This window comes from Oncorhynchus mykiss, chromosome 2, assembly GCF_013265735.2.
Source record: "Oncorhynchus mykiss isolate Arlee chromosome 2, USDA_OmykA_1.1, whole genome shotgun sequence".
NCBI lineage: Eukaryota > Metazoa > Chordata > Actinopteri > Salmoniformes > Salmonidae > Oncorhynchus > Oncorhynchus mykiss.
In genome coordinates this window covers 87,675,570-87,690,295 of record NC_048566.1, presented here as the reverse complement: position 1 = coordinate 87,690,295, position 14,726 = coordinate 87,675,570, and the positions used below count along the sequence as shown (strand labels likewise).

The window sequence follows — 14,726 nt, the reverse complement described above, 5'->3', positions numbered from 1 at the left end:
AGAGAAAAAACAACTACAAAAATGACTTTAAAAAAAATATATATATTTTTTAAACATGACAAATCTAAGGGGACAAGTGCCCCTGTGCCCCCAATGGGCATGAAGACTGACAGGACTGACCCTCATTATCTGATATATTTTGCACACATAATAATTTACAATACTTTTCCACAAACCTTTTTCAATGCCATCCAATATATATTAAATAGTAAAAATCAATAAACATATTTTTAAAAAGTGGCGACAGGGAGTAGGCATGCCGCTGGCTTGACACAGAAAAATATTATTGCTTCCAATTGGCAGCTGTAGTGTCACAGGTCAGGAGAAGGACGAGTGGGCTGTGAGAGGAAAACGCCATTTGAGAACGACGGTCGCGGGAGTCCGGTTAATGCAGCCGGTGGGCAAAAAAGCTATCGCACCGCACTCCACCACTCTGGAGGGACGCCGGTCACTCATTGTTAATCGGGAAGAAAACGTCACGCAAATAATTTTGCACTATATAAACGGTAAAATTGTATAATCGTCAAAAGTAAATCATTGAGCACACACCAAACATTTGCCTTACCATTATCATTAATACAAGAAAAGGCGCATTATTGTTATGAGCGCCCTGCTATATTCTAATTGACTTGTGAAATAGCTGTGTAACCATTGGCCGACAGTTTTGCTGCGTCTCACCAAGAATGTCAAATGCACCTCTCGGTCACAGGGGTGATTAGGAATGTCTGGGTTTTGTTTATACTCTGCTGCCTTCATCGCTACAATCTAGTTATTCCCTCGTTGTCGGGGACAGCTGTGCTGCTGCTCTTCGCTATTTCCCGGACCCTGAGAATTACTCCGTTAACTCAACACTCAAGCTACCTATCACCGCTTTCCTCTCAGATCAGTGTAACTGTATGCTGAAGCAGTGCCATCGAACTTCGAAACCCGCTCTGTCTGGGATGGATTCACCGCGGTTTCTCTCACCATTTATTACCAAGTGTCAGGGCTAATAGTTTGCAGGAATTCCGTAGTTGGGAACTGTAGGGAGATAATACATCCTCTATTTTGTTTCCTTTGTAGAGGTGGAATAAATAACTTCCCACCACACCATCAATAATGGGAATATATTTGAATTTTCTGCTTTTGCAGTATTTTGTCTCCAATTGTGTGTGCAATGCTCTCACGTTCGTCGAGGAACCAACAGATAAGCAAGCGAAGTCGGATGGATATTGCGGCAGGATTTTACGGGCACAGACACAGGGTACACGGAGAGATGGCTACAATGAGTTTCGGCTAAGAGTCGAGGGGGACCCAGAAAATTACCAACCTGCAAGCACATACAGAGGTATACAACAATAAGAGCACATTTTACGTATCGTTACTTGCTTGGCTTTGCATATATCCACCAAATTGGAGTGACTTTGAAAAGGACAACTCTCAGAAAGTATAACCTACTTCAGTTGTCTAACACACTAATAAGTCAAGTTTAGATTCCGTGCGCAAGTCACTTCCATTGCGTAATTGTGACAAATGTAGCTAACCAGAGCTACTAATCACACCTCAATATGACACCTGAAGACAAGTGCAATACTTGTATCAAAACAATTGCATCTGCACTGAACAAACATATTAGTGAAAGTAACACATATTATGCGTTTGGCACTCTCAGGAAAGATGTCAATATGCCATGCACTCTTGGTAAAAAAAATGTGCTATCTAGAGCCTAAATGGGTTATTTGGCTGTCCCCAGAGAATACCCCTTTGAAGAACCGTTTTAGTTCCAGGTAGAACCTTTTGGGGTTAGAATCATTTCCACAGAGGGTTCTACATGGAAACCAGAAGGGTTCTACCTGGAACCAAAAAGGGTGCTCCTATGGGGACAGCGAATAACCATTTTGGAACCCTTTTTTCTAAGAGAGAGCGAGAGATAGCGAGAGAGATAGAGAGATAGAGAGCGAGAGATAAAGAGAGAGATAGAGAGAGAGAGAGAGGGGGGGGGGGGGGGGGGGGGGGGGGGGATTTATGCTGGTAAAGTCAAACGTCATAACACGTTCTAAATCGCTTTGGTGACAAACATTGATTTCCTTGTTTCCATTCGTCCACATGGCTGTGCTTTGCTTACACCGAAAATATCGTGAAGATTGCCCATTTATTTTATTTTTGTAAGGACCCAAAAAATAGAGGCAGTGGGATAACCTATTCAAGTAAGTAAATACATGTTTAAATGTTTTTTTTTTAAAAGTGTATTATTAGCTAGCTATGTGGCTACAGTTCGCCACTTTGTAAGCGAACTCAACTGAGCTGCTAGCCAAATGGCCAACATTGCACACCGTTTAGCTAAGTGAATTAAATGGCACTTGCTAGCTAATTGTATATTAGCTAGATATCTTGGTGTAATCATTCTAAATTAAAAACAGTCTCCAAATACATTTGTAGATAACAGCCATGGAAAAGGGTGAAATTGCAGCTCTAGCTGTCAGTAAAGGGAGATTGTAGGCTACTGGATTGGGCAGGTAATTTTGTGGGAGGACATTATGAAAATATTCTCCAGTTCCAGACCCAGGAGGGAAAAACCATAAGGCCAGAGATAATAGCAACATAATATTGAGTGCTGTCTAATTTTATCATAATGAAGTCTGTTTCTTTGTGACGTTTTCTGTCCTCAGATATCGAAAACTGAAAGCCTGTTTGCAGATTAAAAGAGGTCCCAATGAATGTCACATAAGACTAAGGGTATATCCTATATGCCATGGGTCATATGTGTAGGCCTGCCTATGTTGCCAAATACATAATACAGTTAAACATCACACATAATGTATAAACCTATTGAAATCTGAGCAGGCCAACCTTGCTGGAAGTCTGCTGGGTGTGCAGGGTTCTGTTTTATAATGAGTTGATAATCAAGTGTGCTATTGTTGGGCTGGAATAGAAGTCTGCTCACCCAGTAGATCAGGGATCACTGGAGCAAGTTTGGCCACTGCTAGTATGGAGTTGTTTTTGTTCCCCTGAAATGATGGTTTAGTAATAATAGCGTACAATTATCTATTGCTGTTTTGACTAAGATGTCTAATCTTTACATACAGGTAATCTTATTTGTACATTTTGAAGTGACAAAGTGTTGATTCTTTGAAGTGAAGTTTTTAAACTTGTTTTAATTATTAAACTATTATTCAAAATGAACTAGTATCAATGTTGATTAATCATATCACATATCACAATCTTGCAATAAAGAGGAGAAGGGGTTCCGTGTCTATGTTTGTGTTTCTGTGTATTCTCAAATGAACATTGCATTTTTGTGTAGTTGTAAGATCCCAAGTCGGTTTTATTTGATTTTCACTCTCTCTCAGTATATCAGCTATGTGAATACATTTTGCAGCTTATCATATGGCATGCATTGCCAATGGAGTCACAGGCCTACAGTATGATGGCATTACTGGCCTTATGGGCATCTGAAGCAGAGCGTAGCTCAACTCAGACATTGTTTAAATGTTGAGCTATATGTTCTCAATTTAAAATTATACCAGTAGACAATGTATGAGGGAAACCATATACCAGATTTTGTACATGCCTTTTAATTAAGTGCTGACATAAAATGTTTAGTGCAAATCCACTCCTTGTAATTGAGGTACAGTATAAAAATAGGTAGACCACAATTAGGCTACAGGAGATGAGCATTACAGGTAACAATTAGGCTACAAGTGGTGAGCATTACAGGTAACAATTAGGCTACAGGAGATGAACATTACAGGTAACAATTAGGTTACAGGAGATGAGCATTACAGGTAACAATTAGGATACAGGAGATGAGCATTACAGGTAACAATTAGGCTACAGGAGATGAGCATTACAGGTAACAATTAGGCTACAGGAGATGAGCATTACAGGTAACAATTAGGCTACAGGAGATGAGCATTACAGGTAACAATTAGGCTACAGGAGATGAGCATTACAGGTAACAATTAGGCTACAGGAGATGAGCATTACAGGTAACAATTAGGCTACAGGAGATGAGCATTACAGGTAACAATTAGGCTACAGGTGGTGAGCATTACAGGTAACAATTAGGCTACAGGTGGTGAGCATTACAGGTAACAATTAGGCTACAGGTAGTGAGCATTACAGGTAACAATTAGGCTACAGGAGATGAGCATTACAGATAACATTTTATTTTTCTTTATTCATTTTAGCAACGTTGCTTGCAAAATGACTGCAGTTGTCCCCATAGATAAACAGTACATGGTTGCCGTAAAATATTGACATGGCCAGCATTGTAGACCATTTCTGCAGCTTTTGCTCACCTCAAAATAACAGAGAAATGCTGTGAAAACCAGCGTGCTGCAAACGTTGTCAAATGTTTTGTCACCAGTGCATGTTTTGATGATGTTTTTAGTCCTCACACACTGTTGCTCCTATGGCACTAATCTGGTGAGCATCTTTGTAGCTCTGCCCAAGCAAGGCATTTGATTGGTTTGAGGTGTCAAATTCCACTCCTATTTAGTTGATTTCTGCCATGGAACTTTCCCAGGCTTCCCGTTAGCCTGTTTTGCGACGAGGCTTGGTATGCCATACCCCACCTCTAGACCAAACATTTTAAGTAGTCAAAAAAGTGGTCGAAAACGTACTCAATTGTTATACTTGAGTAAAAGTAAAGATACCTTAATAGAAAATGACTCAAGTAAAAGTGAAAGTCACCCAGTAAAATACTACTTGAGTGAAAGTCTAAAAGTATTTGGTTTTAAATATACTTAAGTGTTAAAAGTAAGTGGAATTGCAATTGTCTTATTTCTTTTTACATTTACAGATAGCCTGGGGCATACTCCAAAACTCAGTCATAATGTATAAACAAAGAATTTGAGTTTAGTGAGTCCTCCGGATCAGATGCAGTAGGAATGACCAGGGATGTTCTCTTGAGAAGTCTGTCAATTGGACCACTTTCTTGTCAAAATGTAAGGAGTGCATTTGGGTGTCAGGCAGGTCGTACAGACAGGTTGGCTTTAGGACCATGCAGAGCATCCCTCAGAGAGCAGCTGCCCACCTGCGTGCCTTTTGTCTCATTGTAGAAAGCAGAGTGCAGACAGTGCCAGTTTGCTTTGATGGTCAGAGAATCAGGCATTGAGTGGATTGCTTTGAATTTGATGTAGGCATTTGAACTCGGCCTTGATTTCCTTGTTGTAATCTGATAACCAGGGGTTAATTGAATTGGGAAGTGGGGGAGTCTGCTTTTTTGGTGACCATTCTAAACCAAAAGCTGTTTTATTGCTATTAAAATATAGGTTGTGATAGCTGTATGCCTAATTTAAATTTTCATTCATTCGCCCAGTAGGCTAGCGCAATGTTCGTTTCATGTATTGGTATGAAAATAAACACAACTGAACAACTTGCTATTTATTTTTTTATTTCACCTTTATTTAACCAGGTAGGCCAGTTGAGAACAAGTTCTCATTTACAACTGCAAATGTAGAAGATTAGCGATGTAAGGCAATAAATAGGCCATAGAGGCGAAATAATGACAATTTAGCGTTATCACTGGAGTGATACATGTGCAGATGATGATGTGCAAGTAGAGATATTGGGGTGCAAAAGAGCAAAAAGATAAATAACAATATGGGGATGAGGTAGTTGGGAGTGATATTTAAAGATTGGCTGTGTACAGGTACAGTGATCGGTAAGCTGCTCTGACAGCTGATGCTTAAAGTTAGAGAGGGAGATATAAGTCTCCAGCTTCAGTGATTTTTGCAATTCGTTCCAGTCATTGGTAGCAGAGAACGGGAAGGAAAGGCGGCCAAAGGGGGTGCTGGCTTTGGGGATGACCAGTGAAATATACCTGCTGGAGCGTGTGATACGGGTAGGTGTTGCAATGGTGACCAGTGAGCTGAGATAAGGCGGGGCTTTACCTAGCAAAGACTTATAGATGACATAGAGCCAGTGGGTTTGGCTACGAATATGTATCGAGGGCCAGCCAACGAGATCATACAGGTCGCACTGGTGGGTAGTATATGGTGCTTTGGTGACAAAACGGATGGCACTGTGATAGACTACTTCCAGTTTGCTGAGTAGAGTATTGGAGGATATTTTGTAAATGACGAAATCAAGGAAGTCAAGGATCGGTAGGATAGTCAGTTTTACGAGGGTATGTTTGGCAGCATGAGTGAATGAGGCTTTGTTGTGAAATTCTAGATTTAATTAATGAAGCCGATTCTAGATTTAATTTTGGATTGGAGATGCTTAATGTGAGTCTGGAAGGAGAGGCTACAGTCTAAACAGACACCGAGGTATTTGTAGTTGTCCACATATTCTAAGTCAGAACCGTCTAGAGTAATGATGCTAGTCGGGCAGGCTGGTGCAGGCAGCAATCTGTTGAAGAGCATGCATTTAGTTTTACTAGCATTTAAAAGCAGATGGGGGCCACAGAAGGAGTGTTGTATGGCATTGAAGCTCGTTTGGATGTTTGTTAACACAGTGTCCAAAGAAGGGCCAGATGTATACAGAATGGTGTTGTCTGTGTGGAGGTGGGTCAGAGAATCACCAGCAGCAAGAGCGACATCATTGATGTATACAGAGAAAAGAGTTGGCCAGAGAATTGAACTCTGTGGCACCCCCATAGAGACTTCCAGAGGTCTGGACAACAAGCCCTCCGATTTGACACACTGAACTCTATCTGAGAAGTAGTTGGTGAAGCAGGCGTGGCAGTCATTTGAGAAACCAAGGCTATTGAGTCTGCCGATAAGAATACGGTGATTGACAGAGTCGAAAGCCTTGGCCAGGTCGAAGAAGACGGCTGCACAGTACTGTCTTTTATTGATGGCGGTTATGATATCGTTTAGGACCTTGAGCGTGGCTGAGGTGCACCCATGACCAGCTTGGGAAACCAGATTGCGTAGTGGAGAAGGTACGGTGGGATTCGAAATGGTCGGTGATCTGTTTGTTAACTTGGCTTTCAAAGATTTTAGAAAGGCAGGGCAGGATGGATATAGGTCTATAACAGTTTGGGTCTAGAGTGTCTCCACCTTTGTAGAGGGGGATGACTGCGGCAGGGCAAGTTGCTGCAGGGGGTGCAGAGCTGTTGGCCGGGGTAGGGGTAGCCAGGTGGAAAGCATGGCCAGCCGTAGAAAAATGCTTTATTTATTGGCGGTGACAGTGTTTCCTAGCCTCAGGGCAGTGGGCAGCTGGGAGGAGGTGCTCAATGACTTTAAAGTGTCCAAAAACTTTTTGGAATCGCAGGGGGTATTCGATGCTAATGCAGAACGCTACAGGATGTTTTTGTGCTGGTCAAGGGCAGTTAGGACTGGAGAGAACCAAGGGCTATACAGTGGGGCAAAAAAATATTTAGTCAGCCACCAATTGTGCAAGTTCTCCCACTTAAAAATATGAGAGAGGCCTGTAATTTTCATCATAGGTACACTTCAACTATGACAGACAAAAAAAAAATTAATCCAGAAAATCACATTGTAGGATTTTTAATGAATTTATTTGCAAATTATGGTGGAAAATAAGTATTTGGTCAATAACAAAAGTTTATCTCAATCCTGTTATATACCCTTTGTTGGCAATGACAGAGGTCAAACGTTTTCTGTAAGTCTTCACAAGGTTTTCACACACTGTTGCTGGTATTTTGGCCCATTCCTCCATGCAGATCTCCTCTAGAGCAGTGATGTTCTGGGGCTGTTGCTGGGCAACATGGACTTTCAACTCCTTCCAAAGATTTTCTATGAGGTTGAGATCTGGAGACTGGCTAGGCCACTCCAGGACCTTGAAATGCTTTTTACGAAGCCACTCCTTCGTTGCCCGGGCGGTGTGTTTGGGATCATTGCCATGCTGAAGGACCCAGCCACGTTTCATCTTCATTGCCCTTGCTGATGGAAGGAGGTTTTCACTCAAAATCTCACGATACATGGACCCATTCATTCTTCCCCTTACACGGATCAGTCGTCCTGGTCACTTTGCAGAAAAACAGCCCCAAAGCATGATGTTTCCACCCCCATGCTTCACAGTAGGTATGGTGTTCTTTGGTGGATGCAACTCAGCATTCTTTGTCCTCCAAACACGACGAGTTGAGTTTTTACCAAAAAGTTATATTTTGGTTTCATCTGATCATATGACATTCTCCCAATCTTCTTCTGGATCATCCAAATGCTCTCTAGCAAACTTCAGACGGGCCTGGACATGTACTGGCTTAAGCAGGGGGACACGTCTGGCACTGCAGGATTTGAGTCCCTGGCGGCGTAGTGTGTTACTGATGGTAGGCTTTGTTACTTTGGTCCCAGCTCTCTGCAGGTCATTCAGAATACGTGGACAACTACAAATACTTTGGTGTCTGTAAACTCTCCTTCCAGACCCATATCAAACATCTCCATTCCAAAGTTAAATCTAGAATTGGCTTCCTATTTCGCAACAAAGCATCCTTCACTCATGCTGCCAAACATACCCTTGTAAAACTGACCATCCTACCAATCCTCGACTTCGGCGATGTCATTTACAAAATAGCCTCCAATACCCTACTCAACAAATTGGATGCAGTCTATCACAGTGCAATCCGTTTTGTCACCAAAGACCCATATACTACCCACCATTGCGACCTGTACGCTCTCGTTGGCTGGCCCTCGCTTCATACTCGTCACCAAACCCACTTGCTCCATGTCTTCTACAAGACCCTGCTAGGTAAAGTCCCCCCTTATCTCAGCTCGCTGGTCACCATAGCATCTCCCACCTGTAGCACACGCTCCAGCAGGTATATGTCTCTAGTCACCCCCAAAACCAATTATTTCTTTGGCCGCCTCTCCTTCCAGTTCTCTGCTGCCAATGACTGGAACGAACTACAAAAATCTCTGAAACTGGAAACACTTATCTCCCTCACTAGCTTTAAGCACCAACTGTCAGAGCAGCTCACAGATTACTGCACCTGTACATAGCCCACCTATAATTTAGCCCAAACAACTTCCTCTTTCCCTACTGTATTTAATTAATTAATTTATTTTGCTCCTTTGCACCCCATTATTTTTATTTCTACTTTGCACATTCTTCCATTGCAAATCTACCATTTCAGTGTTTTACTTGCTATATTGTATTTACTTTGCCACCATGGCCTTTTTTTTGCCTTTACCTCCCTTATCTCACCTCATTTGCTCACATCGTATATAGACTTGTTTATACTGTATTATTGACTGTATGTTTGTTTTACTCCATGTGTAACTTGTAACTTGTCGTTGTATGTGTCGAACTGCTTTATCTTGGCCAGGTCGCAATTGTAAATGAGAACTTGTTCTCAACTTGCCTACCTGGTTAAATAAAGGTGAAATAAATAAAATAAATTAAAATTCACTAGGTCCCCCCGTGTGGTTCTGGGATTTTTGCTCACCGTTCTTGTGATCAATTTGACCCCACGGGGTGAGATCTTGCGTGGAGCCCCAGATCGAGGGAGATTATCAGTAGTCTTGTATGTCTTCCATTTCCTAATAATTGCTCCCACAGTTGATTTCTTCAAACCAAGCTACCTATTGCAGATTCAGTCTTCCCAGCCTGGTGCAGGTCTACAATTTTGTTTCTGGTGACCTTTGACAGCTCTTTGGTCTTGGCCATAGTGGAGTTTGGAGTGTGACTGTTTGAGGTTGTGGACAGGTGTCTTTTATCCTGATAACAAGTTCAAACAAGTGCCATTAATACGGGTAACAAGTGGAGGACAGAGGAGCCTCTTAAAGAAGAAGTTGCAGGTCTGTGAGAGCCAGAAATCTTGCTTGTTTGTAGGTGACCAAATACTTATTTTCCACCATAATTTGCAAATAAATTCATAAAAAATCCTACAATGTGATTTCCACTGTCATAGTGGAAGTGTACCTATGATGAAAATTACAGGCCTCTCTCATCTTTTTAAGTGGGAGAACTTGCACAATTGGTGGCTGACTAAATACTTTTTTGCCCCACTGTATCTGTTCTTAGTTTTAAAAAAATTGAATGGGGCATGCTTATTTAAGTTGGTGAGGAAAGCAGTTTTAAAGAGCAACCAGGCATCCTTTACTGACGGGATGAGGTCAATATCCTTCCAGGGTACCTGGGCCAGGTAGATCAGAAAGGCCTGCTCGCTAAAGAATTTAAGGAAGCGTTTGACAGTGATGAGGGGTGGTCATTTGACCACGGACCCATTACGGACACAGGCAATGAGGCAGTGATCGCTGAGATCCTGGTTGAAGACAGCAGAGGTGTATTTAGAGGGAAAGTTGGTCAGGATGATATCTATAAGAGGATGCCCATGGCTACGGATTTAGGGTTGTACCTGGTATAATTTGTGTGAGATTGAGGGCATCTATCTTAGATTGTAGGACAGCCGGGGTGTTAATAAGCATATCCCAGTTTAGGTCACCTAACAGTACGAACTCTGAAGATAGATGGCTGGCAATCAATTCACATATGGAGCCCAGGGCACAGCTGGGGGCTGAGGGGGGTGTATAACAAGTGGCAACGTTGAGAAACTTGTTTCTGGAATGATGGATTTTTAAAAGTAGATGCCCAAATTGTTTGGGCACAGACCTGGATAGTGTGACAGAACTCTGCAGGCAATCTCTGCAGTAGATTGCAGATTGCAACTCCGCCCCCTTTGGCAGTTCTATCTTGTCAGAAAATGTTGTAGTTGGGGATGGAAATTTCAGAATTTTTGGTGGCCTCCCTAAGCTAGGATTCAGACACGGCTAGGACATCAGGGTTGGCGGAGTGTGCTAAAGCAGTGAATAAAACAAGCTAAGGGAGGAGGTTTCTGATGTTAACATGCATGAAACCAATGCTTTTACGGTTACAGAAGTCATCAAAAGAGAGCACCTGGGGAATAGGAGTGGTGCTGGGGGCTGCAGGGCCTGGGTTAACCTCTACATCACCAGATGAACAGAGGAGGAGTAGGATAAGGGTACGGCTAAAGGCTATAAGAACTGGTTGTCTAGTGCGTACGGAACAGAGAGTAAAAGGAGCAGTTTCCTGGGCGTGGTAGAATCGTTTCAAGGCATAATGTACAGACAAGGGTATGGTAGGATGTGAGTAGAGTGGAGGTAAACCTAGGCAATGAGTGACGATGAGAGAGATTTTATCTTTAGAGGCACCAGTTAAGCCAGGTGAGGTCACCACGTGTGTGTGTGTGTGTGTGTGTGTGGGGGGGGGGGGGGGGGGGGGGGGGGGACAAAAGGCCTATCTAAGGCATGTAGGTCAGGGCTGGGGTTTCTACAGTGAAATAAGACAATAATAACTAATAACTAACCAAACCAGCAATAGACAAGGCATATTTACATTAGGGAGAGGCATGTGTAGTCGAGTGATATTGGGGTCCAATGAGCAGCAATAGGTGAGTCAGGGAGCCGTTCAGTAGTTGCTACTACGCTAGGTGAGCTGGAGACACACCGATTCAGACAGCTAGCAGGCTGCGGCTAGCAGATGGGCCTTAGGCAACTTCGCAATGGAAGAGCCTGTTGAAACCTCCTCGGACGATTACTTCGGCAGACCAGTCGTGATGGATCGGTATGGCTCCATGTCGGCAATAAAGGGTCCAGGCCCATTGGAAAAAGAGGTATTGTAGCCCAAGAATTAGCTGGTAGACCTCTTCGGATAGCCGGGAGATGGGCGTAGCTCAAGGCTAACTGGTGCTCTCTTCGGGACAGAGGTGTTAGCCAGCAGTAGCCACTCGACTGCAGCTAGTTAGCTGCGATGATCCGGTGTAATGGACAAGGGCTTGCAGCAGGAATCCGGTGATGAGGTAGAGAAAAAGCAGTCTGATATGCTCTGGGTTGATATCGCACTGTGCAGACTGGCAGGTATTGACCGAGCTGAAGCTGGCTGGAGTCCGAGTTACAGTGCCTTGCGAAAGTATTCGGCCCCCTTGAACTTTGTGACCTTTTGCCACATTTCAGGCTTCAAACATAAAGATATAAAACTGTATTTTTTTTTGTGAAGAATCAACAACAAGTGGGACACAATCATGAAGTGGAACGGCATTTATTGGATATTTCAAACTTTTTAACAAATCAAAAACGGAAAAATTGGGCGTGCAAAATTATTCAGCCCCTTTACTTTCAGTGCAGCAAACTCTCTCCAGAAGTTCAGTGAGGATCTCTGAATGATCCAATGTTGACCTAAATGACTAATGATGATAAATACAATCCACCTGTGTGTAATCAAGTCTCCGTATAAATGCACCTGCACTGTGATAGTCTCAGAGGTCTGTTAAAAGCGCAGAGAGCATCATGAAGAACAAGGAACACACCAGGCAGGTCCGAGATACTGTTGTGAAGAAGTTTAAAGCCGGATTTGGATTTGGATTTCCCAAGCTTTAAACATCCCAAGGAGCACTGTGCAAGCGATAATATTGAAATGGAAGGAGTATCAGACCACTGCAAATCTACCAAGACCTGGCCGTCCCTCTAAACTTTCAGCTCATACAAGGAGAAGACTGATCAGAGATGCAGCCAAGAGGCCCATGATCACTCTGGATGAACTGCAGAGATCTACAGCTGAGGTGGGAGACTCTGTCCATAGGACAACAATAAGTCGTATATTGCACAAATCTGGCCTTTATGGAAGGGTGGCAAGAAGAAAGCCATTTCTTAAAGATATCCATAAAAAGTGTTGTTTAAAGTTTGCCACAAGCCACCTGGGAGACACACCAAACATGTGGAAGAAGGTGCTCTGGTCAGATGAAACCAAAATTGAACTTTTTGGCAACAATGCAAAAAGTTATGTTTGGCGTAAAAGCAACACAGCTAATCACCCTGAACACACCATGCCCACTGTCAAACATGGTGGTGGCAGCATCATGGTTTGGGCCTGCTTTTCTTCAGCAGGGACAGGGAAGATGGTTAAAATTGATGGGAAGATGGATGGAGCCAAATACAGGACCATTCTGGAAGAAAACCTGATGGAGTCTGCAAAAGACCTGAGACTGGGACGGAGATTTGTCTTCCAACAAGACAATGATCCAAAACATAAAGCAAAATCTACAATGGAATGGTTCAAAAATAAACATATCCAGGTGTTAGAATGGCCAAGTCAAAGTCCAGACCTGAATCCAATCGAGAATCTGTGGAAAGAACTGAAAATTTCTGTTCACAAATGCTCTCCATCCAACCTCACTGAGCTCGAGCTGTTTTGCAAGGAGGAATGGGAAAAAATGTCAGTCTCTCGATGTGCAAAACTGATAGAGACATACCCCAAGCGACTTACAGCTGTAATCGCAGCAAAAGGTGGCGCTACAAACTATTAACTTAAGGGGGCTGAATAATTTTGCACGCCCAATTTTTCATTTTTTGATTTGTTAAAAAAGTTTGAAATATCCAATACATGTCGTTCCACTTCATGATTGTGTCCCACTTGTTGTTGATTCTTCAAAAAAAGTACAGTTTTATATCTTTATGTTTGAAGCCTGAAATGTGGCAAAAGGTCGCAAAGTTCAAGGGGGCCGAATACTTTCGCAAGGCACTGTAATGGTGAAGACCGCTAGCAGTGGCTAACTGACTACTAGCTAGTTAGCTGGCTAGCTCCTGATGGGGTTCCGATTCTAAAGTATAAAAATAGCATATCGCACCACATTGGGTGAGGCGGGTTGCAGGAAAGTATATTCAGTTCGTGGATGGAAAGTGAGAATTAAATATATACGAAATATTTCAGAAAAAAATGAGGAAAATGACTATCTACACCGGACAAGAAATGACAAGTGTCACAACTCCTACCGAAGGTGGCTCCCCTTCCTGTTCGGGTGGCGCTCGGCAGTCGTCGTCACCGGCCTTCTAGCTGCCACTGATCCTTTCTCCCCTTTCGGTTTATTGGTTTCACCTGTTTGTGTTTTAGGCTGATTAGTCAGGCTTTATTTACTGGTAGGCCCGCCTGCTCTGTGTGCGGGATTGTTTTTGTGGTACTTGTGTGTAACCCACGTCCGTGGGTTACCTGTTTCCCATTGGACAGTTTAAGTCCCTGTGTTTGGGGCATTTGTTTTGTTGTGCGCCCTGTGTTTTTGTGGGGTTGGCTTATGTTCGCCGTTTTGTGCATTAAAGTAGCACTAACCTGAACTCTCTGCTTCCTGCACCTGACTTCTCACTCACTACAACAAGAACGTTACAACAATGCAAAGACACGTGCGACTGCTACGCCATCTTGGAAAACCTTTAGAGCATTTACCTAAAAAACATGTCCTGTTTTTGGCTTCAAAGACAATAACAGTTTTAGGTTATAATAAATGTGCATTGTAATGCAGTGACAGAATGATAGGCCTACTTGTATGCCAGCAGCATTCCACCCTGCATCCCACTGCCAGTTTGCTTCTGAAGCTAAGTGGTGTTAGCCTTGGTTAGTTCCTGGATGGGAGACCGGCTGCTGTTGGAGGTCCAGTAAGAGGCACCATTCCCTCTGGTTTAAAAATTATACCTATGCCGTAGGGTGGTGTCTTTTAGATGGGACGTTAAACAGGTGTCCTGACTCTCTATGGTCCCATGGCACTTATCGTAAGAGCAGGGGTGTTAACCCTGCTGTCTTGGCTAAATTCCCAATCTGGCATCTCCCCTGTAACTATTCCCCAGTTCGTTGTTGTAAATGAGGATGTGTTCGCAGTCAATTTACCTGGTAAAATAAGGGAGCTAATGCAAATCATTAATAATTACTTTGTTGGGTTAACTTTTTAAAAACTTATTGCTGTAGGCCTACGTCATCATTATTCTCTGCCTGAATCCCTAATCCCTACATGTAGCCTACCGGCCTATGGTATAATGCATTTCCACCTTGAT

The 14,726-nt window shown here is 42.9% G+C and overlaps 1 protein-coding gene across 2 annotated transcripts in view; it reads left to right on the top strand.

Annotated features, from left to right (window-relative positions):
* Positions 1 to 683: 683 nt before the first annotated feature.
* The window catches only part of LOC110498902 (spondin-1), a 124,285-nt gene continuing 110,242 nt past the window's right edge, over positions 684 to 14,726 (top strand). Inside the window, exon 1 of one of the 2 annotated variants that reach the window (XM_036958288.1) lies at positions 684 to 1,327. In XM_036958288.1, the coding sequence (XP_036814183.1) occupies positions 1,099 to 1,327 (229 nt within the window). In that variant the 5' untranslated portion in view covers positions 684 to 1,098. Of the gene's footprint in view, positions 1,328 to 2,048; positions 2,187 to 14,726 lie in introns of those variants that run through there. The other variant, XM_036958296.1, reaches the window with a different exon arrangement.